This window comes from Balaenoptera musculus, chromosome 5 (assembly GCF_009873245.2).
Source record: "Balaenoptera musculus isolate JJ_BM4_2016_0621 chromosome 5, mBalMus1.pri.v3, whole genome shotgun sequence".
Taxonomy (NCBI): Eukaryota; Metazoa; Chordata; class Mammalia; order Artiodactyla; family Balaenopteridae; genus Balaenoptera; species Balaenoptera musculus.
The window spans coordinates 26,227,376-26,251,810 of record NC_045789.1 but is presented as its reverse complement, the minus strand read 5'-3'; the positions used below and the strand labels follow the sequence as shown (position 1 = coordinate 26,251,810).

At 37.0% G+C, this 24,435-nt stretch overlaps 1 protein-coding gene across 1 annotated transcript in view; it reads right to left on the bottom strand.

The window, feature by feature from the left end:
- Positions 1 to 5,460: 5,460 nt before the first annotated feature.
- The window catches only part of SMARCA5 (SWI/SNF related, matrix associated, actin dependent regulator of chromatin, subfamily a, member 5), a 45,136-nt gene continuing 26,161 nt past the window's right edge, over positions 5,461 to 24,435 (bottom strand). Inside the window, exons 11-24 of the mRNA XM_036852888.1 lie at positions 20,854 to 21,080; positions 18,913 to 19,034; positions 18,683 to 18,835; positions 16,133 to 16,265; positions 13,600 to 13,748; positions 13,278 to 13,397; positions 12,380 to 12,490; positions 11,943 to 12,056; positions 11,393 to 11,515; positions 10,507 to 10,639; positions 9,772 to 9,890; positions 9,145 to 9,357; positions 6,546 to 6,653; positions 5,461 to 5,757 (exon numbers count right to left, since the gene is read on the bottom strand). Of these exons, the coding sequence (XP_036708783.1) occupies positions 5,692 to 5,757; positions 6,546 to 6,653; positions 9,145 to 9,357; positions 9,772 to 9,890; positions 10,507 to 10,639; positions 11,393 to 11,515; positions 11,943 to 12,056; positions 12,380 to 12,490; positions 13,278 to 13,397; positions 13,600 to 13,748; positions 16,133 to 16,265; positions 18,683 to 18,835; positions 18,913 to 19,034; positions 20,854 to 21,080 (1,891 nt within the window). The 3' untranslated portion in view covers positions 5,461 to 5,691. The remainder of the gene's footprint in view (positions 5,758 to 6,545; positions 6,654 to 9,144; positions 9,358 to 9,771; positions 9,891 to 10,506; positions 10,640 to 11,392; positions 11,516 to 11,942; positions 12,057 to 12,379; positions 12,491 to 13,277; positions 13,398 to 13,599; positions 13,749 to 16,132; positions 16,266 to 18,682; positions 18,836 to 18,912; positions 19,035 to 20,853; positions 21,081 to 24,435) is intronic.

The following is a 24,435-nucleotide window of genomic DNA, read 5'->3' as shown; positions in this document are numbered from 1 at the left end:
ATCAGTCCGCACTCTCCTTTGCTGGGGGCAAAGCCTTCAAATGCAGAAAAGCCAATCCTGAGTTCCCGACTCTATCTCCAGATATACCTGCTGATAAAAACAAGGGCACGCATACTCAGCATATCGCCCCGAACCTTTTTAAAAAGCCAGCTTCCTCCAGACTTGTTCCCAGGTGGCGCAGCTCACGGGACTAGAAACGATAGGTATGGGTCCTCCAAGCGGCACCATGTCCATCCGGGGGACGCAGCTCCTGTTCCTGAGCTGCCTCATGTTCCTGACTTCTTTTCTACTCAGACGCGAGGCTGATGCCGCAGATGAGAAAAATGACCCATCTGTAGGCTACTTTAACAGCACCCAGACAGTAGTAACTCCAAGCGGTAGTTATGGCGACTCCTCAAATGTCTACCGTGCCGCAAGCTGACCTTGACCATCCCTAGCAGCAGATATCGTCTGTGCGTCAACAGGGGGACAAAAGTTTCTGACTTCAAACCAGATCAACCATGTCTCGAAAGTGACAACATACAGCAGGACAAATGTGCTGAGAATAACTTTTGATGTTAAAAATGGTCCTGCCTGTGAAAGAGAGGACACAATCACCCAAAACCCTTCTGTCACCACGTCTGGTTCTTTAACCACTGTTCATACATCATCCCTATAAGGAGAGGTGGCTTATATAGCTCTACCCATGAACGCCTCACCTTCGCTATAAAAATGAGATGACTCAGGCATGATTCGTTTAATGACCCACGCACTCAGCCTGCTTCCTTTTATAGTCTCATAATTGGATGTATACATTTATAAATGTGAGTAGAAAAAAGCAAGTCACAATCCAAAGTTATGTAACATCTGTTCCCTTTAAAGGAAAGGGAAACCAACCACTATAGTGAGAGGTACTAATCCAGTGCATCTCAAACTTCAGTATGAATCACCTGGAGAGCCTCGGACATAAATGCAAGCCACCCGGCCCCAGTCCTGATTTTCATTCAGCAGAACGGAGTGTGATCTGATCCGAGCAATTGTAATTTTAACAAGCTCCCAGGCGGTGCCACTGCTGCTGGTCCTGGGACCACACGTTGCTCCAACTTAATTGAGATGTGGTGACTTAAATGCTAGTACATTACAGCTCACCAGAGGAACCCCTGCTAAAACCATCTGCAGATCCAAAATTCAACATAAAAGCGTTTTCTCTGAAAGCGTATTGAATGATCTTCCTGACCTAAGCTAAAAGATCTGTTACCCTGATGACATCATGTTAATATATCTGTTAAACAACTATTAAGGTTTCATTTTATTTCACTTTGACAGTTTAAAGCAGTGCTTTTCAAAATTTCCCGTGCATATGAATCACCTTTGAGGGTCTTATTAAAATGCAGATTTTGATTCAGCAGGTCTGGCATGATGCCTTAGATTCTACATTTCTTACAAGCTCCCAGGTGAAGGTTTTAGTTTATCACTGCAAGTCCAAAGATTACTATGATATCTCCATTTTCAAAATACATCAGATTCAGGGTGATACTTCTTTCCAAGTGCAACTTGCAGTACTGAGTGATGCCTGAGATATAAGCAGAAAAGAAAAGTGGTTTGAGAAAGAGGTGTACATGGTGAGGACGTTAGAACACTACCCCGACTGCTTCTGCTGTCAAGTTCACCAGTGTTCAGTGAGTGACTGCCTAAACATAGGCAGTAATTCTAAAACTTGGTGCACAAATCCGAGTGTGAGGGCTGTGCAGGAGTATTCTGGCTCCAGATACAATGAGATAGGTTACACTATTATTTTTACAAAGAGATGCCCCTGCCTTTAAAATAGTCATAGGAATCAGGACAACTGTGTTTTACGCCTGAAACAAGTGCATTATTGTGCACTTGAGTCAACCTGTTCATACTTTTTCAACTTGAGCCTGCCTGCCCACTGAATTAATTCCCCCTGAGACACACTGACAGGAAGGGTCTGGTGTTAAGGGCTGGTGGCCTCTCAGAAATGGGATTTATAAATGTTCCTTAAAATGTTACTATACCTGAACTTATCTACCACACTGACATATGATCTTTAAAAAATAGCAATATTTTTAAAATACACAAACATGAAATAAAATATTACAAAGCATAATCCTATTTGAGAAAAATTACTTGAAACCACCAACAAATTGGCAGGTTAATTGGTTGAAGTGTTAAATGTTAACATATTGACCCTTTTTACTATCTTATCGTGTACCTGTTACACTTAACTGGACAGTATCCTTTCTTTTTTTTGAATTTTATTTTTTTATACAGCAGGTCCTTATTAGTTAACTATTTTATACATTAGTGTATATGTGTCAATCCCAATCTCCCAATTCATACCACCACCACCCCCCCAACCCCGCATTCCCCCCTTGGCGTCCATACGTTTGTTCTCTACATCTGTGTCGCTATTTCTGCCCTGCAAACCGGTTCATCTGTATCATTTTTCTAGATTCCACATATATGCGTTAATATACGATGTTTTTCTCTTTCTGACTTACTTCACTCTGTATGACAGTCTCTAGATGCATCCACGTCTCTACAAGTGACCCAGTTTCATTCCTTTTTACGGCTAATACTCCATTGTATATATGTACCACATCTTCTTTATCCATTCGTCTGTCGATGGGCATTTAGGTTGCTTCCATGTCCTGGCTATTGTAAATAGAGCTGCAATGAGTATCGGGGTGCATGTGTCTTTTTGAATTACGGTTTTCTCAGGGTATATGCCCAGTACTGGGATTGCTGGGTCATATGGTAATTCTACCTTTAGTTTTTTAAGGAACCTCCATACTGTACTCTATAGTGGCTGTATCAATTTACATTTCCACCAACAGTGCAAGAGGGTTCCCTTTTCTCCACACCCACTCCAGCATTTGTTTGTAGATTTTCTGAGATGGCCATTCTGACTGGTGAGGTGATATCTCATTGCAGTTTTGATTTGCATTTCTCTAATAATTAGTGATGTTGAGCAGCTTTTCATGTGCCTCTTGGCCAACTGTATGTCTTCTTTGGAGAAATGTGTATTTAGGTCTTCTGCCCATTTTTTGATTGGGTTGTTTTTTTAATATTGTAGACAGTATCCTTTAAAGACCAACATTTAGAGATCCATAAATGCCACTACCCTCAATTAGGGCTACTCAGTTCAGATTTCGTAAGGAAATGAATAAAACTTTAACACATTAAAATGAGCATATGTAAGCACTGCTATAAAATTAAAGCACACACCTTAAGTCTACTATATGAATTTGAAATACCCTAGATTTTTTAAAAAATGTTTGCTATTGGAAAATTTTCCATTATCTTTTTTCTCCAAGGTTACATTAATATTTAAAATATTGAAGTTAAAATGATTAATTTTATTAGTTTTACCTGTATATTTTCCCAATAGAATATAATCTTCCCAACAGAATAATATGGAGAGCCTTACTCAATTAACTATTAAATGAAATATTCTGGGTAACAATTGACTGTGACCCTGGTCACCTGTGTAAACACCCAGCCTCTTCTAGGCTGGCTTTAGGGACCATTCCTTCCACCTATTTAAGCCTTCCTATTCCTCAACTGGAAATTGAGGAAATCAATTGGAAATTGGGTTCCAATTTTGAGTCCACTCCAACTACCAATTTCTCTTTTAAAACACTTGGGTTGAGATTAGTTATCATTTTTCCTTTCCTTAACTAGCAGTATAAATAAAAACTTGGCTTTACTTTATTCTGGATAGACATACAAGAGTGATATCCTAATTGACCTGGGAAACACAAATGCCTCACACATTGGCTAAACCGCAATGCTACATTTAATATTGTTTCTTTCATGCTTTTTTCAAGTGTTCCCCTGTACACATGTTCCCATGTCCCTGAGCTCTGGAGGGCTGGCACTAGGTTCCTTTTGTATTTCCACTCTCAACCTCCTCCCACCTCCTCCACTCCCTCCTCCTCCACCACACACACACACACACACACACACACACAATTAGGCTGTGCTTTCTTCCTCTTGAAATCACCACTTCCTTTGTGACCTCTGTACAGTTTTCTTTGGCCTTATATTTTCCCAATTATTTCCTCCAAAATAAAGCCACCACTCTTAAGAATGATAGCTCTTTTCATGGAAGAAATAACCATTCCTCACATTTTGCATATATTAGATCCATAATTGTCATTTTAAGAATCCAAGGTTATAAAGAAGTCAATTTGGGGGGAACACAAAACAAACCAAATTACTCCACAAATTGCCATAAACACTGCATTTTGCTTGACACTGATGGCGGCAATCCCACTTTTTAAAAGCAAGCAGTAGTAGTAATACTATAGAAATCACCCTTATAAATAAAAATCCCAATTATGTGTGGGCAAATGAAAGCAACTGATAGAAATCTGAGACGAAAAAATCCAATTAAGGAAAAAAGATAACGTCCTAAGGAAAAAAGCAAATAAAAATCAAATGAGAAAAGAAAATTACAGCAATGGAAAGAAAAGACCACTTAAGGATTATAAAAGTTATATTTATTCACGATGCTACATTTATTGCATTCCCTTAGAAAAATGGAGACTATTTATGTACCCAATTTGCACATATAAAACTTTATACAAATTATGTGTAGCACATAAAGGCCTCTGGTACAGCTAAAATCCTGACACTACAATTTGGGTAATCCTGCTTCAGGGTCTCCAGTTTATCAAGTCTGTCCATAGAAAATAAAACCTGGAATTACAGTCAGTCTTGCTGCTCACACTTAGAAATTATTTTAAATATAATAAAATAAAATGTTCAATTACTCTAAAACCCAAAAAAGTAAACTGGAAGGGGATACATTTTGTTACCAATTTCATTTTAACAGTATGACAAATTAACACATTAGTTTGGCTGGGTCTTTTTAAAAAAAAATCACCTTAGTTTTGACATTATCTTTCTAAGCTGTGGCTGCTTCAGAAGGTAATATGTCAAAAATATTTAGCAAACAATTAAAAAAAGTAATAATAATATTCCTTTTACAAAATGGTACAACAACACCTTAAGGAACCAGAAAATACTAAATGTCTTTGGCTATATAACTAAAAGGCCATTCTTCCAAACAGAATAGGGCATATTCACCTCAGAACCAACTACAGAAACAGAAAGCATAACAGAAATATGCACAGAATTTAATGAGAATTTGTCTTGCCTTTTTTTCCCATTCTACCCATATAATAAGCAAGGAGAATGCAATTTACATAATCTTCCCAGATGAGACTCAATAGCACTACAAAGATACCCAAACTTCTGCAAAGGCAAAGTGAATTAAAACAATTACACAACTAAGTGAAGACTGAAGGGACAAATGTTATTTGCAATTTTCTGTTTTTTAACTTGTTTGCTTCTTTTTAAGCCTTACAAGTGTAGAAATTATAGCTGATAAACAAAAGTCACAAGCCTCACAAATGGAACTATAATATAAAAATAAATCAAATGAAACATTTATTAATAAATGAAGCCTATTTTATTACTTCAAGTGTTAATGATAAAAAAATTTCAGCACAGCTGTTGCATTTAAAAAAGTGAAACTACATACTATGTTTCTAGCTTGGTAAACAGATGAACCTGATGTCTTTGAATGACATAACAATTGAGCATTGTACAGTACATCTTATGAAGACCCGTAAATTAAAGAACTACTGGTTTAAAGTTAGTGATTATGAAACAAATATGTATTCATAGTTTCAGTTTCTTTTTTCTTCCTCGGCCATCAGGTGCTCCATCCATTTTACGTTTCTGGGTCTACAAACAAACAGAAGGATTATTCTTCATCACAAGAGTAATATTAACATAAAATATATTGGAAGACACGATAGCAATTTATTATAACTGCTACTTAGTAACAGGTATTAATTTCCTTAACCAGAATAACCTTAATTCTCCAAATAATCTTATCTACATATTTTACTAACATAAATACCTTAATGCTAATAATGAAGTAAATGAGTAATTCACAATTAGCAATAGTAAATCAATACACCAAACAAATGTATAACATGCCCTCTTATCAAAAGAAAGCAGTAATGAGAAATACTTTGTGAGTATACCAGACTTTCCTGATACGTTCACTTACGCATGACTATATAAATTATTATTAGATAACAGAATGACTTTTTTTCTTATAATTTTTGCCTTCACATTGCTAACATATCATTGGTACAATAAATCAAAGTTTAGAAGTGAACAGTAAAGGTTGTAAAGGCCACTGCTTTCCTAACATTTCTTTACATATTCTAAAATTATAACGTGTACGTGTACTCTCAACATCAAGTGTAGGCTCTTGCCATTCACAAGACAGACCTTCCCATATTCTCACAAATCCCCATACTGTGAACTACCATCATAACATGATTTTCCCCACACAATGCAATCAAGTTTAATTTATACTTTTAAAGCAATCCAAGGCCATACTACTTACCAAAAAAAAAAAAAAAAAAAGACTAACACATCAGTGATAGCCAAGTAATGTTCAAATTCTTGAAAAAAGTTAAGTTCCCCAAGAAAATATTTACATTTTCATGGGTACTTACTGAAGGTTTTGGTCCTCTTTTCTTTTTCTCTGCCTTCTCCTTTTCTTCTAGTTCCATATTTTCTCTTTCAATCAAGGTAATTAAAGTGTTACACCTCCTCTGGAGCTCCTGAGTTACAAACATAAATTTACATGGTAAACCTGTATTCTCCATCTGTAAGTTTTCATGATTACAATTTCAAAACCAAAGGTATGTTTTAACAGTGTAATATCACTTATATACCCCCAAGAGATAAAATTTTAAAAAGCAAAAGGAACTGATAATTTTCATACACAATCCATGCTAGGAGGATAAAAAAAGATATCTGTAAATTTTTCACTTCATTATTTAAGGCCATACTGTTGTGTATTTTTCATAAATCCTTCCTTCACTTAGGAACTGAAGCAGTGAAAATGAACATCTCTTAATATACGCAATTCTGCTACTTAGTGTCTATGCCTGAAAACTTTCATCTACATCCAAAACTTAAAATTAACAGAGCACATATCTGAGGGTCAAAATCAACTAAAACTTAATAAGAGGTATATATAATCTTTCCCTTAAACGCATTACCACTAGAATTGTGGTAGTCAATGTACCACCTACCGTCTTTCCTAGTTTTGGAAAAATAGTCATAGAATCTACGATGAGCTTTACCTCATCTCTCCCTAGCAATCTACACAGACTCCAGAAAGGATTTTAAATTACAGTGTAGAAATAGTAAATACCCCTTAAGAAAACAGGAGTCCATTTGTATCATTGCTGGCTACTGAGTAAAACTGTTTTTTTTCCTTTCCTTGTCGTAAGTGACATTCTACACAAATGGTCACAATAAAATCATTTAAAAATATTATTGTATAGGACACAACCATATACGGTTTGGAAATATTTGCAACAGTATATATAGAGAGAAGGTAGTACACTGCATCAAAATTCTTTATTTCCTTTAACAGGTACACTGAGATACACATGCCAGAATGTGTTACAGATGTACTATGGTATGAATCTTCTTGGCTCTTAGAGAAGGATTATGCCTCAACTGTTTATCACAAGGGGCCATACGCATATTATCATTTTGTATGTGTGCCTTAACATGAAACACATTAGGAAATAACACGCAGTTTTAGACCATGGTATTGTACCAGTAAATCAATGTGACACTGCATCTTGTTTCACTCACCACAAAATCACTTATTAATTATATAAATTGTTCCTACTTTAAAAGACATAATATAGAGCTTATAGCAACTGAATGTGTCTCCTCTAACCATATATTTATAATGCATTTATAGTGCAACGTTTCCCAAACTAGGGTTTCATAAAACAGTAGCCTCCGTTGATGTATACTGAAAAAAACCCCTTCAGTGGTCACATTTAAAGACTAAACACTATCCCCCATCTTGAAGAGTAACAATGTATTTTAAATATACTGAGGTAAATCCTACTATAAAGTTGTTTAAACTTTGCTATCCTAGTACATCTCAAAATTAAGACTACAGAATTTTTTTGGCATTATCATCATCCTGAAGAACACAAGATGAAGCTAAAAACTCAAAGGTGGTAAAATACAGTAAGTCAGATAGAGAAAAAGACATATCATATGATATATGCGAAATCTAAAAAAACATGATACAAATGGACTTATTTACAAAACAGAAACAGACTCAAAGGCTTAGAGAACGAACTTATGGTTACCGGGGGAAGCGGGTATGTTAGGGAGTATATGAGGGAAGTATATTAGGGAGCTTGGGATTGACATGTACACACTGCTATATGTAAAATGGATAACCTACAAGGACCTACTGTATAGCACAGGGAACTCTGCTCAGTATTATGTAACAATCTAAATGGGAAAAGAATTTGAAAAAGAACAGATACAAGTATATGTATAACTGAATCACTTTGCTATACACCTGAAACTAACACAACATTGTTAATCAACTATACAATATCAAATAAAAAGTTAAAAAAATACATAAGAGAAGAGCAATTCATCAAAGCTAAACTTTTCTGAATTCTAATTTTAGGTCATTACAAATGGAACTTGCTGATCAGAAACAGGTTGATATTGGGAATAAAAACAAAACCTAGGATTAAATCAGTATAGTGTTTTACTACATTAAGCTCTTTTTAAATAACTCAAACTCAGCATTCTGATGGGCAGATGCGTGAGTACAAGTCCTTTCTTTATAGAAAGTGTTCATTTATAAAACCAAAAGTCAAATTTTAAATTGTGATCATCACATTCAGAAGTTAAAATTGATGGTGACATTGCCTCCTATTTAGAACCTGATTTAAATTCACATAAAATAATTAGTCCTATCATATATAGTGATGTTAAAAGATATGCTACTAAACAATGGAAAAAATAAACTTTGTAAGGTACTTATGACATTAGGTTTTTAACTGTGGATGTGAACTGTTTCTTAAGGAACTGATTTAAACTGTGATACAAACAATATTGTAACAAAAATTTACTTCAAAGATACAGCTGAACCACAGTTTTCTCTTAACAGAATTTAAAAAGTTACCTTAAAGAATATTAAATAACCTACTTCCTTTGAACTGTCAGAGGAAGTTTAATTCTACTACACTACAGAAAAAGGCCCCCAGTACTCACCATTGCAGTTCTGGACTTTAGAAACCAGTCAAATCTGAACTGAGGAGAGTTGCGAATACACTGTCGCAATTCATCATAAACATTTTCTTTGTCAAATCCAAGCTTGTGAAGCATACAGATCAGAAAACGATCCTCTTCTTCAGTGTAGTTTTTTCCTTTGTTAGTACCATAAGATATTCTCAGCTGATGAAAAGGTGCTTTGTACCGTCCAATCTATGAAAATCAGATTTTATATTATATAAAATACAAATCCTATATAATCTATGTTTCAAACTCGGCTTTAGTAAAGTTAGCTATAAATGTATTTCACATCAACTTTCTATCCAAAGTCAGTTACATTGTAATCTTTGTTCTGAAACAACTTCAATCTTTACTTTTCGAAAAAGAAATAGACTCAGACTTTCTGGGACACCACACAGCAAAGAGCCAATCATAGTGACTCTGACCCAGATATATCCACTGAAATACTGAGGTATATTCTGTTCAGAACACCTATAATGTTTGAATGCTGTCCTTTGAAAAAAAAATTATTTTATATCATCATTTCTTTTCCTTTTCAAAAGTTACTTTAAACTCTCATATTACTGATAGGAGTTATTTTACTACATTTATTAATATTCAAAGTACCTTTGTGTCAAGTGCTTTTTTGATACTAATTCTTCTTTGAATTCTTGCCTCTCCCCTTTCAATCTGAGCCATAATCTTCTCTATGTCCTGCAGCTCATTGCATCTTTCCCAGAACACAGCTGTAGGAGTAAGAGTTGGGCAGATGGGATAGGTGGGGGAAGGGCAGAAAGATAAATAACTTCTTGTTGTAAGTGCTCTATTTTACTTGCTGAGTATTAAGAAATGTTTCCATTTCCCCCACAGCTAACACTAGTAAGTCACATAATTATTTCTCAGTTTCCTTAACTATGAAGAAACCAGGAAGATAAGCTGGAGGATTACAGGAAGTATCCCCCAATTCTTCGTTGTGTCTACTCTGAAGCTCTGGGCGGGCCACCAGAGCTACACCCACCCAACAATCCGACTGGCTCCAGGAGACACAGAAACACGTAACATTTGAAAGCTTATGAAAGGCAATGAAATAAAAATGAAGGCACAATTATTCAGTGACCTATTCTTGTTTCCTTGGCTACAGCTAGTGAATGGGGGTAAAAAAAAAAAGTTAACGACGCCATTTTAAAGAAGGGGAGATTTTCCAATTCAATTTTTAAAAAACACAAAACAAAACAAGGCACTAAGTTGTGGTGAAATTAAGCTTATCAAAACAGTATTCAGAGTAAGAAAATCTGAACTTTCCAACAGCTCTCCAGAAGCCTGAGAACATTCTTATACCTATTAAAATAATAGGAGAATTACCTGAGTATTCAATGACTTCTTCTGGAGTTTTTCCTTCTACTTCTCTTGCTATATTTTCAATATCATCACGACCCCACTTCTCATTGGCTTTGATAAACTGGTTAAAATCTCTCTTATTCCAATTGGTAAATCCCTTCAAAGCGATGGAAACAAAACATATAATCACAGCACACTGAACTTGGAAGAAAAGCTATTAAACTTTACCAATGTTGCTGAGTATTACAGAAAATTTTCAGTTGCTCCAAGTTTTCTTTTTAAGTTAAGTGCTTTTAAAGTGGTAGATTTTCATGTACATAGATGAGCACTTTTCGCAATACATCATATATTGCTTAGATAGCCAAGCAATTGAAGCTGAGCGGGAGAATAAAGAACGCTGCACAAAAAGGTGACATTTTCGCTGAGCTTTCAAAGAGTAGAAGTTTGTCAGGAGGAATGAACATAGACTAAAGGGCAAAGATATAAACCAAGTGGGAAAACAGAAGGAAAATTAAGCTTTAAAGGTAGGTTAAGGCCAGATTCTGAAAGGCCTTGATTGAAACTTAAAGGATGTTAAAAAAGTACAGAGCAGAGATTTGTCATTGAGAATAATAACTTAGTAGCAACATAGAAGATTCACAGGAAAGGGAAGATGGGAGTGCTGGAAGAACGGTGATCAAAAGGATACCCATTCTACCAAGGCTGGTGCAAATCCATAATCTTCTCTACCACCTCAATGACTAATGACAATCAAAATGTAGCAAACACCATATGGCCCATGCTTTATGATCTCCAATTATTCCATTTTTGAAAGCAAAAAAATGTACTTCCTTTATATATTCTAACACAGCCTAAGACAGCACCTTACAAAATAATGGTTACTAAATTCTGTGTTGATTGAAGGCTATACCTGTGTTAGAAGTTTCTCTTTTTCCTCTAACTCTTCATCATTAAGGGGTTCAGCTTCATCAATTTTAAGCTGTTCTTCTTTTTGTGCCTGTGCTGCATTTGGTAGGTCAGGATTTCGAGGCACCTAAAAATATTTATTTTTCTATTTCATCAGTCAATATATTTTAGGAAGTATGCAATGAACTAAACTCTTAACCAAGTACATGACATTTCACAAATTATAATCCAGCCATGAAAGAAAACATATTGATATTCTGCATTTATTAAGTTAAAAACAAACCAGATTAGGGACTTCCCTGGTGGTCCAGTGGGTAGGACTCCATGCTCCCAACGCAGGGGGCCCGGGTTCGATCCCTGGTCAGGGAACTAGATCCCACATGCATGCCGCAACTAAGAAGTACACATGCTGCAACTAAAGATCCCACAAGCCACAATGAGGATCCCGCATGCTGCAACTAAGACCCGGCACAACCAAATAAATAAATAAATAAATATTTAAAAAACAAAACAAAAAACCAGGTTAGTTATGAACAAAGTGTTACTTCTGCTACCTTGTACCCAATCGTTTTTCTGTAATATAGAATTTCTTTTTCCAATAATTCAAATAGACGTGGAGGAAAGAACTGGAAATCCTGAACATTAGGTTGTTTTGGAGGTCGAGGAGCCTAAAAAAAAAAAAGTATTCTTCATAAGAAAGCAACTATTTTGCTTTAAATCTATCTATAACCTTTTTTCATTCTATAAAATCATGACAGCCAATTCTCCAAGCAACTGAATGCATCTTCCACTAAAACTGAACAAACATTAATCAAATTTTAAATGCTTATATTCAAAATTAATCTTTAGAAAACTTTTAACAAAAGCTGAAGGAGGTATACTGTAAGAAACCATAAAATCTAATTCTCAATCTGATTTTATCGCAAGAGTATAAGAAGAAAAATGATTTACAGTTCCAATATTCTTAGACATCTGTGCTCTGTCAACTCACTTTGGGTGCTTTAGGTTCACTGACACGAAGAGCTTCCCTGAAATAGGCATCAACAGCATAGTTGGCTTTTCTTTCTCGTTTAGGTGGTTCAATCCACTCTGTGAATGCAATCTAGCACATGGGAAACAATTCAAATCACCAACTTTATTATATAGTCGCAAATCCTACATAAATGCAACTCCGACTATGTACATCACTAAGACTGTTATTTATAAATGCAAAGATATTCATAAAATTCTAGACTATAAGCTCTATGAGGCTAGGGACTACGCAATTAACACATAGGACGGTGTCTAGTGAAGAGCACAGGCATTCAGTAAGTATTTCCTGACCAAATGAATACTAGGTGAAAAACAATGCTACAGAAGGTTTAGAACCCCAGTTAGGAGAGAAATGTAGATATATATTTAGCCTAGACAAAATTCAGAGGATGTACATGCCTAAACATTAAAAGAGAAAGCATTAGGTAGAATTTTTTTTTTCTTCTACCCTGTAGGTATTTTCTAATTTCACTATATAACAACAAGTATTACTTATGAAATTAGAAGTTATTCCCTTTAATTACCAGCCAATTTTGCTGTTAAAAAAAAAAATAGCCTAATAAGGTTGTGACGATCTTTTTTGGCAACAGTTTTAATTTTCAAATATCCCCAATTACTATAATCACCCCACACAACATAGTGCACTGTAACAATATACATAAACTTTTTAAACATTTTACTTTACCAACTGAAAATGTGGCATTAAATTTAACACAAAAATGAAAATAATTTAGTTGTGAGTAAACAGAAATGACTGCTGTTTGAGACAAGGCATTACACCTAACACTTAAATTCCAAGTTTCAGTTTCAAGTAAAATATTAAGTCTTCAAGTAACCAAAATCTCTTTCTAAATTACCTTTTGTTTTTCTCTATAATCTTCTCCTTCAAAGTTATAAACACTCGACTCTGTATCCATTGTAAAGTTTCTAAGTGAGCTTTCACCCATCTTGGAGAGCTTTTCATTCATCTCTGCAGTCTAGGAAACAAAAGAAACATCCTATTAGATTGAGAATTTAAAAAGCATGAGAACTATAGTCAAAATAAATTAGGCTTTATACTACATAAAAACTTCTTTCTGTGGGAAGTCAGATTACCGATAACTCACATAACTATTTCCTCAAACAGTTCTGGTTTAAAATATTTTACACATTAAACATATGATTTAATCTGCATCTCACCTTCTTTGCACCTCTTTCCAAAATACCATCAATATCCTCATCAGTAATCTCGCTTTCCTTTGAAGCAAATACATGTGTTGCCCCGTGCCTTATCATTTGAAGCATTTCATCTTTCCCAATTTTGTTCAGATTCTGATCCACAAGTCTTCCTGAAAAAAAGGTTTTGTTGTGTAATGTTAATCAAACAAACTTTAGTTTACTGGATATTTGGAATTTTAAATGTTAGATGTAATACCACATAATTCTGCCTCAAACGTCAATCATTTCTGCTTATTCTCATCTGATAATTTTCATTTTTACATAAAATACCAAATTCTAATCTGTAAACTCTGAAATATTTCTAAAGTTTACATATTACATAATGAAGCCTACCGAATGCCACTTCAATAAAATATATTCTTGTACAGTGAGAATGACAGTAATTTGGGATATCTGAAAATCAAAATTATTACCATAACTTTTTTTAAGTATCAAAAGGTGAGAGCATTATAAACACAAGAAGTTTCTGATAAGCAGAAACTGATTAGTATTACTACTAATAATGCTCCCAAATCAGCTTGTTCTACTTACAAAAGTGAAGTACAAAAGCCTTCTATTGCCAAACTTCAAGAGCCATTCACATATACTTCTTCTACTTTAATTTTTCTATTTCAACCAACTTGTAATGAGTAGGTAAAGATACAAGTTGTTTTCTGGGACCTTACATACTTGTATCATGGTTTTGGATCCCTAATAGAATGCACCATCAAATATTTGTGACTTTCAAAGTTAGAATATATCCACAGAACATGCTTCTTGAAAGCTATCTCACTGCTATCAAAATGCTCTTAAGCTTACAGAAATTACTTCCCTGTGGACTGGGAGGGAACTTTTCAGACATAAAGTACTTCTGTATATTCTCATATTTTTAATTATACCCCTTAGCCCACAAAACAGTTAACACAGAGGCATGCACCCAAGGCTTGTTTGACTAATACGTCTATAAATGGGATTAACAAAGCTACTAGCACAAAATTTTGCTCCAGAAGTTGCCCTAGTAAATATAAAAAAATACCCCAAAAACACTAAGTCAAAAGACTCAAGCAGCTTTTCTAAGCTGACTGTAAAAGAATTTGTATTTTTTTAATCTTCAAAAAAAAGAAAAGGGTTTCAGAGATGAAAATAATTGAGAACAAGAATCACAAGGCAGATGTATTTCTAAAAGCATGGGTGAATGTGAGGGGGAAAAAAAACTAGCCATTACATCACTCATGAGAAACCTCTGTTTGGCAGGCCCCAGAAGTCCCCAGAGACTTTCCTAATGAAACACTGCACTGTAATAGTTTACGTAGCTCTTGGTGCCCTGGATGAGTCACCTCCTAGCTGTGTAAACAGTAAATAAGTGACTTACTTCTACCTCTGATGCCAACCTCCAGCTGGCATGAAGACTAAAGAAGATAATATTCAGTATTTAAATATTTAGCACATGGCTTGGTACAAAGTAAGCTCACTATGTTAAGCAATTATTAACAAAAACAACTAATAATAAAGCAATCGTGTATTGTCTTTATGTATACAGACACGTGGCTAACTCTATGGTTGGCATTATGGGATAACAAAGAAATGTAACATTCCCTTCCTTACAAGGAAATTAGAGACTGGTTGACAAAACCAAGACACACGAATGGAATAATCAGTGGATAATACAACAGTATACCTCTTAGCTTTAGAGACAGATAAAATGCATTTGGTCATGACTCAATTTGGGAAGGAAGGAAACCAACGTGGGCTCAAGGTTACTGAGGGTTTGTTTTGGTTTTTACATTTTACACATCCCATCACTAACTCTTATTTTAAGCTTCATGAAAATATAAATGTCTTCCTTGAAAGCTGATCTGGCATGAGAACTTGAAGTTCCCCTCAATTAATCCAAAATAAAATCCCACTTTCACCATCTAGTCCTATTTACATAAATGTTTATTCTGTGTCTTGCTCTCACTAAATTATCAAGTCCTTGAAAGTAAGAACACTGGATGGTTTCAGTCACCACTGTATTCTCAGCACTAAGAACAGTGCCTGACATCTGCGGGTGCTCAAGAAATCCTTGTGGACTAGAAAAAAAGAATTCTGAGTTTTATTGTTATCTCTTCAGTTTCCCCAGAGTAGTCAATTGAGTGTTAGTACATGTAAATCACTCATCACACCTCTATTTAATATGTACCACACTGAATGCTGGGTATTTTTATATACATTATCCCCTTTAGTCCTTAAAAATCTCTGTATCCCTATTTAACGGATAAAGAAGAGGCTCAGATACTGTAAAAGAATTGCTAACCAGCCGACTCAATATTCAAATTTCAACCTTCCTGAGCCCAATGGGTTTTGGACCCATCCTCTTAACAAAACTGAAGCTTACTTTAGTCTGGAATATAAATATTGTTGCCTGGTAGCTTGATTTAATATATGTTTAACAACAAGAATATCCTAAAAAAAAAATCCAGGAAAAATGTGTTATAAATTCAACCTGGTAAATTTTTTAAGTCCTAAGGCTCACCTTGTTGGATAACTATTGAATCCAGTCTGAGTTTCATCTCAGCACGTTCCACTATTCTTTCTTCTACAGTGTTATCCGTTATGAAGCGGAACACTCTGACTGTCTTGGTTTGTCCAATTCTATGGGCTCGATCCTAGAAAAATAACCAGGTTACTTTGAATCCAGTTGAAAATCCACATAAATAACATTTGAGTGTATATACTGAGGAACAAAATGAAAATATTCTCAAGTACAAAATGGTTTTAAAAATACGAAACAAAACAACTATAACGGATTCATATTCCATTAACATTTCTTAAATTCTCAGTTTCAATCAAATTAACTGGTTATCTCACAAGAAAATCTTTTAGGAGGTATAGAACACATCAGAGTTGCTGAATCTGTGAGAAACTACTGTATTAATTTTTCCAGGTTATACGGAAATAAAATATACATCATGTCTCCAGACAAGACAGACACAACTATAATCTTTAAGTCTGATGATAAAAGTTTTTAAAAAATCTTTTTCTCTTAGGTTTAAATTCAAATGCTTTTCTACGTAAATCAAATCTAAATTTTCATTGCAATTAGGGAAAAAAGTGACATGAATAAACGAACTCCACAAACAATATAAAAATCCTAGTCTTTAAATAGCGCCCAATTAACTACATGTAAATAATCAAATTAATTTGAATTCTATTTTCTGTTTAACTTTTGGTAAGTTCACAAAACACATCTTACAAAGTTCCCCTACTTCTAATTGATCAATTTTCCCAGCCACCCTTACAAAGATTCACAGGATGAAAGTGGCCAACACCAAAGATGTAAATACCGCAGGTCAAATTATTAGCAATATCAAACTTTAGAACTTGTAAGTTTTCGTATTAATCTATAGACCATAAATTTTCTCAACATAAGAATGATCCTCTCTAGAGACTGTCATACAGAGTGAAGTAAGTCAGAAAGAGAAAAACAAATATCGTACATTAACGCATGTATATGGAACCTAGAAAAATGGTACAGGTGAACCGGTTTGCAGGGTAGAGGTTGAGACACAGATGTAGAGAACAAACATATGGACACCAAGAGGGGAAAACCGCGGTGGGGTGGGGGTGGGGGTGTGATGAATTGGGCGATTGGGATTGACATGTATACACTGATGTGTATAAAATTGATGACTAATAAGAACCTGCAGTATAAAAAAAACAAACAAACAAAACTAACACTAAACTTTTTTGGGGTTATTTGTATGGAAATATGTTAATATAAATGTTTCAGACATTACATGAAATTCCTAAAAATCTTATATGTTCTGGTATAATGTTATAAGTCACAATTCTAGTTATTATTTTAAAATGTATATCTCAGAAATAACTAAAAAAAAAAAAAAGAATGATCCTCTTGGGACTTCCCTGGTGGCACAGTGGTTAAGAATCCACCTGCCGGGGCTTCCCTGGTGGCGCAGTGGTTGAGAATCTGCCCGCCAACGCAGGGGACATGGGTTCGAGCCCTGGTCTGGGAGGATCCCACATGCCGCAGAGCAACTAGGCCCGTGAGCCACAAGTACTGAGCCTGCGCGTCTGGAGCCTGTGCTCCGCAACAAGAGAGGCCGCGATAGTGAGAGGCCCGCGCACCGCGATGAAGAGTGGCCCCCGCTCGCCGCAACTAGAAAAAGCCCTCGCACAGAAACAAAGACCCAACGCAGCCAAAAATAAATAAATAAGTAAATTTATAAAAAAAAAAAAAAAAAAGAATCCACCTGCCAATATAGGGGACACAGGTTCGAGCCCTGGTCCAGGAAGATCCCACATGCCGCGGAGCAACTAAGCCCGTGTGCCACAACTACTGTGCCTGCACTCTAGAGCCTGCTCGCCACAACTACTGAGCCCACACACCTCAACTACTGAAGCCCACGCACCTAGAGCCTTATCTCCTCAACAAAGACAAGCCACCGCAATGAGAAGCCAGTGCACAACGAAGAGTAGCCCCCTCTCGCCACAACTAGAGAAAGCCCGCGCACAGCAACAAAGACCCAACGCAGCCAAAAATAAATAATAAAATAAAATTAATTAAAAAAAAAAAAAGGAATGATCCTCTTGATCTGGCCAAGATACTCCCACACATGGGCCTAAAATTTTAAACATCTAATGTGGCAGGCAGGTTAGTAGCTCCCCAAACCCACTACCCCTTCCTCCTGGGACACAACTATACTATCATTTACCAACTCCCTTACAGTAAGTTACGCTATGTGATTGAGTGCTGGCTAATGAATGTGGGGTCACTTTCAGTTCTGCCCCATAAAAAATTTCCTGGGCAATTCTCAGCTTTCTCTCCTCCCTTTCTACCAACAGGATGCAGATATAATAGGACTCTAAGGTCCTAAGATATGGCAAAGATGTAAGATGGAAATACCCTGATTTAGATGGAAGATCACCTGCAAAATACCCTCACTGTACTATTAGGTCAGAGAAAATAAAATTCTACAGGATTAAGTCGCTGACATTTGTAGACTGTTTTATCAGTTTACTTTAAAACGTCTGTTAGGCACAGAATATATTTGTTATCTCTTACCATAGCCTGAAGATCTACTTGGGGATTCCAATCTGAGTCATACAAAATTACTACATCAGCGGTAGCAAGATTGATGCCAAGACCACCAGCACGTGTGCTTAACATGAAAACAAACTTTGTGCTGTTTGGTTCATTGTATGCATTGATGGACTCCTACAGACATAAAATAAATGTCAGAAAATTATTTTATCTGATAATTTTTTGATCTCCCCTCCCCAGATTTTACTCACTTGTCTCTCATCATGGGGTGTCTGCCCATCCAATCTACAGTACTCATAATTTCTCCACATGCAATAATCTTCCAAAATATCCAATACCCTCGTCATCTGACTGAAGATTAGTACTCGTGAACCTGTCGGCAAACATTAACAGCCCATTATCAGAAGCTTCAAAAGTAAAAAAAAAAGAAAAAAAAATTATTAAAATTTAAGGCTAACCAAAACCAAGACTAACCAATTACTCCTTAATTCCAGGTTACACAGTTACAAGAAAAAACCTGTACATTATTTATTATCCAAGTTAGTCACTCCCCACATTTTTCCCATCAATGCACAAATAGAAAAGGGTAGTATTTACACAACACACTAAAGAAAAGTGTTTCTGTAAACAGAAAAGGGTATTTACCTCTGGCCTGGGAGGTCTTGCCATCCTAAAGGCTGAGAGAATCACTATCTTTTTAGCCCACATAATTAAAAATAACCCTCCACCACAACTCCTCCCTGTGCACAGCCCCACACATCTCCCAACACACACCCAACACCCTGGTCTCATTCTAGTTCTCAAGACCCAATCCAGATGGAAGGACCATAAATGTGCACCTCACATCTAGACCATCATCCTTCACTTATGCCGTGACTCAAATTATCCAACTGCATTTCTTCAGCCAGCTGCACAATGCCTTCAGTAGGACGTACGAAGACAAAGGGATCATTTTAAAAAATAATGATTATGAAACTATCTTCCCTTAGAAGCTGAGGCTGATAATCTGCTCTTGTCCACCCTTCAACACCCTAAATGCATAAGGATGTTCAGTAGTCTCCTAGCAAGTTCTTGCCACTCTTCCCCACGTATTCAATTTCTTCAATTTACTAAGCTTTTAAGGAAAACGTTTTATTTATTTATTTTTAAATTTTTACTTATTTATTTTGCAACGGGATCCGGTTTACTCTGCCTTGGAAGGGTGGTCCTGAGAGTGGCAGGTGCCACCCTGTCCTGGGAGGCGGGAGGGCCCGAGGGCCGGTTAAGGCCAGTGGCGGGAGAAGCGGGAGATACTGCCCCTAGAATGCAGTGAGGCCAGGCTGAGGCCCAAGGAAAGCATTTTAGAAAATACATTTAAAAAATAGGTATAAAAAGAAAAAAGTAAACCAATTCACTGGCAACTCCTACAATGTTTTCAACAGTCAATATCCTAGAGGAACTTCATCTACTGGTACAATTTTCATTCTTATCAAAATATACAGAGAAACACAAATGGAGAAATTTAAAATCTGACTGTACACTTCATATTACAGAATGAATAATTTATCTATGAAATGCCTTGACGTCTGGGATTTGGTTCAAAACGTTCTCGGAGATGGAAAGTAGGTACGATGTAGATGAAAATAAGTTTTGCCATGAATTTATAATTGTTGAAGCTGGCTTCCTACTAAATTCTCTCTACATTCCTGTAATTTAAATACATCCGTACACATACTCATTTTCATATTAAAAGCCAATATGTTACAAATAAAACTGCTTTGGGTCCGTGCACATGTCATTTAATTAAATTAAAAATCCACACAAAGAGCTAAGAAAAAATACCATGAACACAACACCACTCTCTACCAAAGGCTCTGGGAACTGCATATGGGTGAGAAGAGCATTCTTGGCATTTTATAACAAAAAGTTGACATTTCTAGGAAAGCATATATAAAATAAGAAAGAACTCTCCCCCAAATCCAGGGAGTGTGGCTACCCTAACTACTGATCACTTTCTAAAAGATTTAAGGCTTAAAATGGGAGGGCGGGGGGGAAGCTCAGATAATGGACAGAAGTTTTTAAATGTCCCACACTTCAACTTTAGAAAGTGCCAGAGTAATCATTTCATAGGGTAGGATGGCTCCTTCATTTTAACATCAGAATCTTAAGACAGTTTCCATTACTTCTCCATTTGATACCAGTAACATAAGTACCTTGTTCTTTTAATTTAGGGAGCAGTTTGTCTAACACGACCATTTTGCCACTGTTGGTAACTAGATGCATGTCCGTTGTGTAAGGTGGACCAGGTTCAGCTCCATCAAAGAGATATGGGTGATTACAGCATTTCCTCAACTGCATCAGAATGTTCAGTAGCCTCATTTTGTCCATCTTCCCTGCAGAGTTTAGTATATCTATATCCTTCATTAATATCCGAGTATACCTAGTGAGAAGAAAAACATTTTAAGAGGGCTCAAATGTTCCTGGGACGAGTCTCTGCCACTTTACATCCTCAATCCCATCTCAACCCAAAATACCTGTAAGAAACAACCCATCAACTTCTAAGGTGTAGTTAGGAGTCTATCACCTATAACCTCTTTTTAATTCTGTTTCTCTTTATTGCCCCCAGTGTTCTAATGTGTACCATTAATGCTTTGGGCCTTGAGGCCCGAAAGAGTCAATTCGTCTCCTTAGGATGAACTGAAATGAAGCAGTATGATACAACATTTTTAAGTAATAAAGCAAAAGTTAAAAGACCAGTTTTAAACATAATTTTAATTCGTAGTCTTTTCCAACAGAAGAGTGCCACTATTCCATTATAATTCAACGCACCTAGTGTAGCATTTGGGTAAGAACATTAAGAGCTAAGGAGGGAGAAAGAATCATGAGAGCATAAAGCATGATGATGATAATAAAATGAATACAATGCGATTTAAATATAAGTAAAAGTGGACAGGCTGTGGGGAGAGAAGGGGGCAGTTAAGCTAAGGCTGGATTATGAAAAGCCTTGACTGTATACACTAAGAAGTTAGACATTATCCTAAAGGAAAGAGCAATCTGTCCAAATACCAAAGATTCAGGACCTTGAACCCACTGAGCAAAATAACTTAAACAACCAAAGCAATCTATGCTTAACAACTCCAATTATGGGGCACAAAATACTCAAGGCACCCACAATTCTGACTGATATAAAGTTCCCCAATATGATTATAACTAAAAAAGATTTGTCTTCCCTCAGCATTGACTCATATCTTAATTCTGTATTTTAGAACTATATAAGACAAGCCTAACACCTTATAAAAACCTTTCAAAATTTTTGAAGACATTTAGGATGGCCTATCTTCTACACTGGTCATCTCTTTCCCAGATAACATCCCCATTTCTTTGCCTTACATCCTTTCTGTCCTTTTACCAACAACAGCAGACCCTTGCAAATACTTATCAATATTAAGTATGGAACTGAATATACCTGAGATGTGGTATAACCAGGAAAGAACACAGTGGCTATTTATTCCCCTCCTCTGAACACTACATTTAAGTCAGCAGCTTCCAGTCTTTTAGATTTCAGATACCCATAAAACTTTTTAAAAAAGACAAAAAGAGGGGGAAATGCAAATTAAAACCCCAGTGAGGATTGGTTCAAGCTGGCGGAGTAGAAGGACGTGCTCTCACTCCCTCTTGCAAGAGCACCGGAATCACAACTAACTGCTGAACAATCATCGGCAGGAAGACACTAGAACTCATCAAAAGATATCCCACATCCAAAGACAAAGGAGAAGCCAAAATGAGACGGTAGGAGGAGTGCAATCACGATAAAATCAAATCCCATAACTGCTGAGTGGGTGACGCACAAACTGGAGAACACTTAAACCACAGAAGTCCACCCACTGGAGTGAAGGCTCTGAGTCCCACGTCAGGCTTCCCAACCTGGGGGTCCGGCAACGGGAGGAGGAATTGCTAGAGAATCAGACTTTGAAGGCTAGTGGGATTTGATTGCAGGACTTCAACAGGACCGGGGGAAACAGAGACTCCACTCTTGGAGGGCACACACAAAGTAGTGTGCGCATCGGGACCCAGGGGAAGGAGAGTGACCCCATAGGAGACTGAACCAGACCTACCTGCTAGTGTTGGAGGGTCTCCTGCAGACGCGGGGTGTGGCTGTGTCTCACGTGAGGACAAGGACACTGGCAGCAGAAATTCTGGGAAGCACTACTTGGCGTGAGCCCTCCCAGCATCCGCCATTAGCCCCACCAAAGAGCCCGGACAGGCTCCAGTGTGGGCTCGCCTCAGACCAAACAACCAACAGGGAGGGAACCTAGCCACACCCATCAGCAGTCAAGCGGATTAAAGTTTTACTGAGCTCTGCCCACCAGAGCAAGAGCCACCTCTACCCACCACCAGTCCCTCCCATCAGGAAACTTGCTCAAGCCTCTTAGATAGCCTCATCCACCAGAGGGCACACAGCAGAAGCAAGAACTACAATCCTGCAGCCTGTGGAAAAAAACCACATTCACAGAAAGACAGACAAGATGAAAAGGCAGAGGGCTATGTACCAGATGAAGCAACAAGATAAAACCCCAGAAAAACCACCAAATGAAGTGGAGATAGGCAACCTTCCAGAAAAAGAATTCAGAATAATGAGAGTGAAGATGATCCAGGACCTCGGAAAAAGAATGGAGGCAAAGATCGAGAAGATGCAAGAAATGTTTAACAAAGACCTAGGGGAATTAAAGAACAAACAAACAGAGATGAACAATACAATAACTGAAATGAAAAATACACTAGAAGGAATCAATAGTAGAATAACTGAAGCAGAAGAACGGTAAGTGACCTGGAAGACAGAATGGTGGAATTCACTGCTACAGAACAGAAGAAAAAAGAATGAAAAGAAATGAAGACAGCCTAAGAGACCTCTGGGACAACATTACATAAATAACATTCACATTATTGGGGTCCCAGAAGGAGAAGAGAGAGAGAAAAGACCCGAGAAAATATTTGAAGAGATTATAGTCGAAAATTTCCCTAACATGGGAAAGGAAATAGCCACCCAAGTCCAGGAAGCGCAGACAGTCCCATACAGCATAAACCCAAGGAGAAACATGCCGAGACACATAGTAACCAAATTGGCAAAAATTAAAGACAAACAAAAATTATTGAAAACAGCAAGGGAAAAACGACAAATAACATACAAGGGAACTCCCATAAGGTTAACAGCTGATTTCTAGTAGAAACTCTACAAACCAGAAGGGAGTGGCATGACATATTTAAAGTGATGAAAGGGAAGAACGTACAACCAAGAGTATTCTACCTAGCAAGGATCTCATTCAGATTCGATGGAGAAATCAAAAGCTTTACAGACAAGCAAAAGCTAAGAGAATTCAGCACCACCAAACCAGCTCTACAACAAATGCTAAAGGAACTTCTCTAAGTGGGAAACACAAAGAGAAGAAAGGGACCTACAAAATCAAACCCAAAACAATTAAGAAAATGGGAATAGGAACATACATATGGATAATTACCTTAAACGTGAACAGATTAAATGCTCCAACCAAAAGACACAGGCTTGCTGAATGGATACAAAAACAAGACCCATGGGCTTCCCTGGTGGCGCATTGGTTGAGAGTCTGCCTGCCAATGCAGGGGACACGGGTTCGAGCCCTGGTCTGGGAAGATCCCACATGCCGCGGAGCAACTAGGCCCGTGAGCCACAACTACTGAGCCTGCGCGTCTGGAGCCCATGCTCCACAAGAGAGTCCGCGACAGTGAGAGGCCGGCGCACTGCGATGAAGAATGGCCCC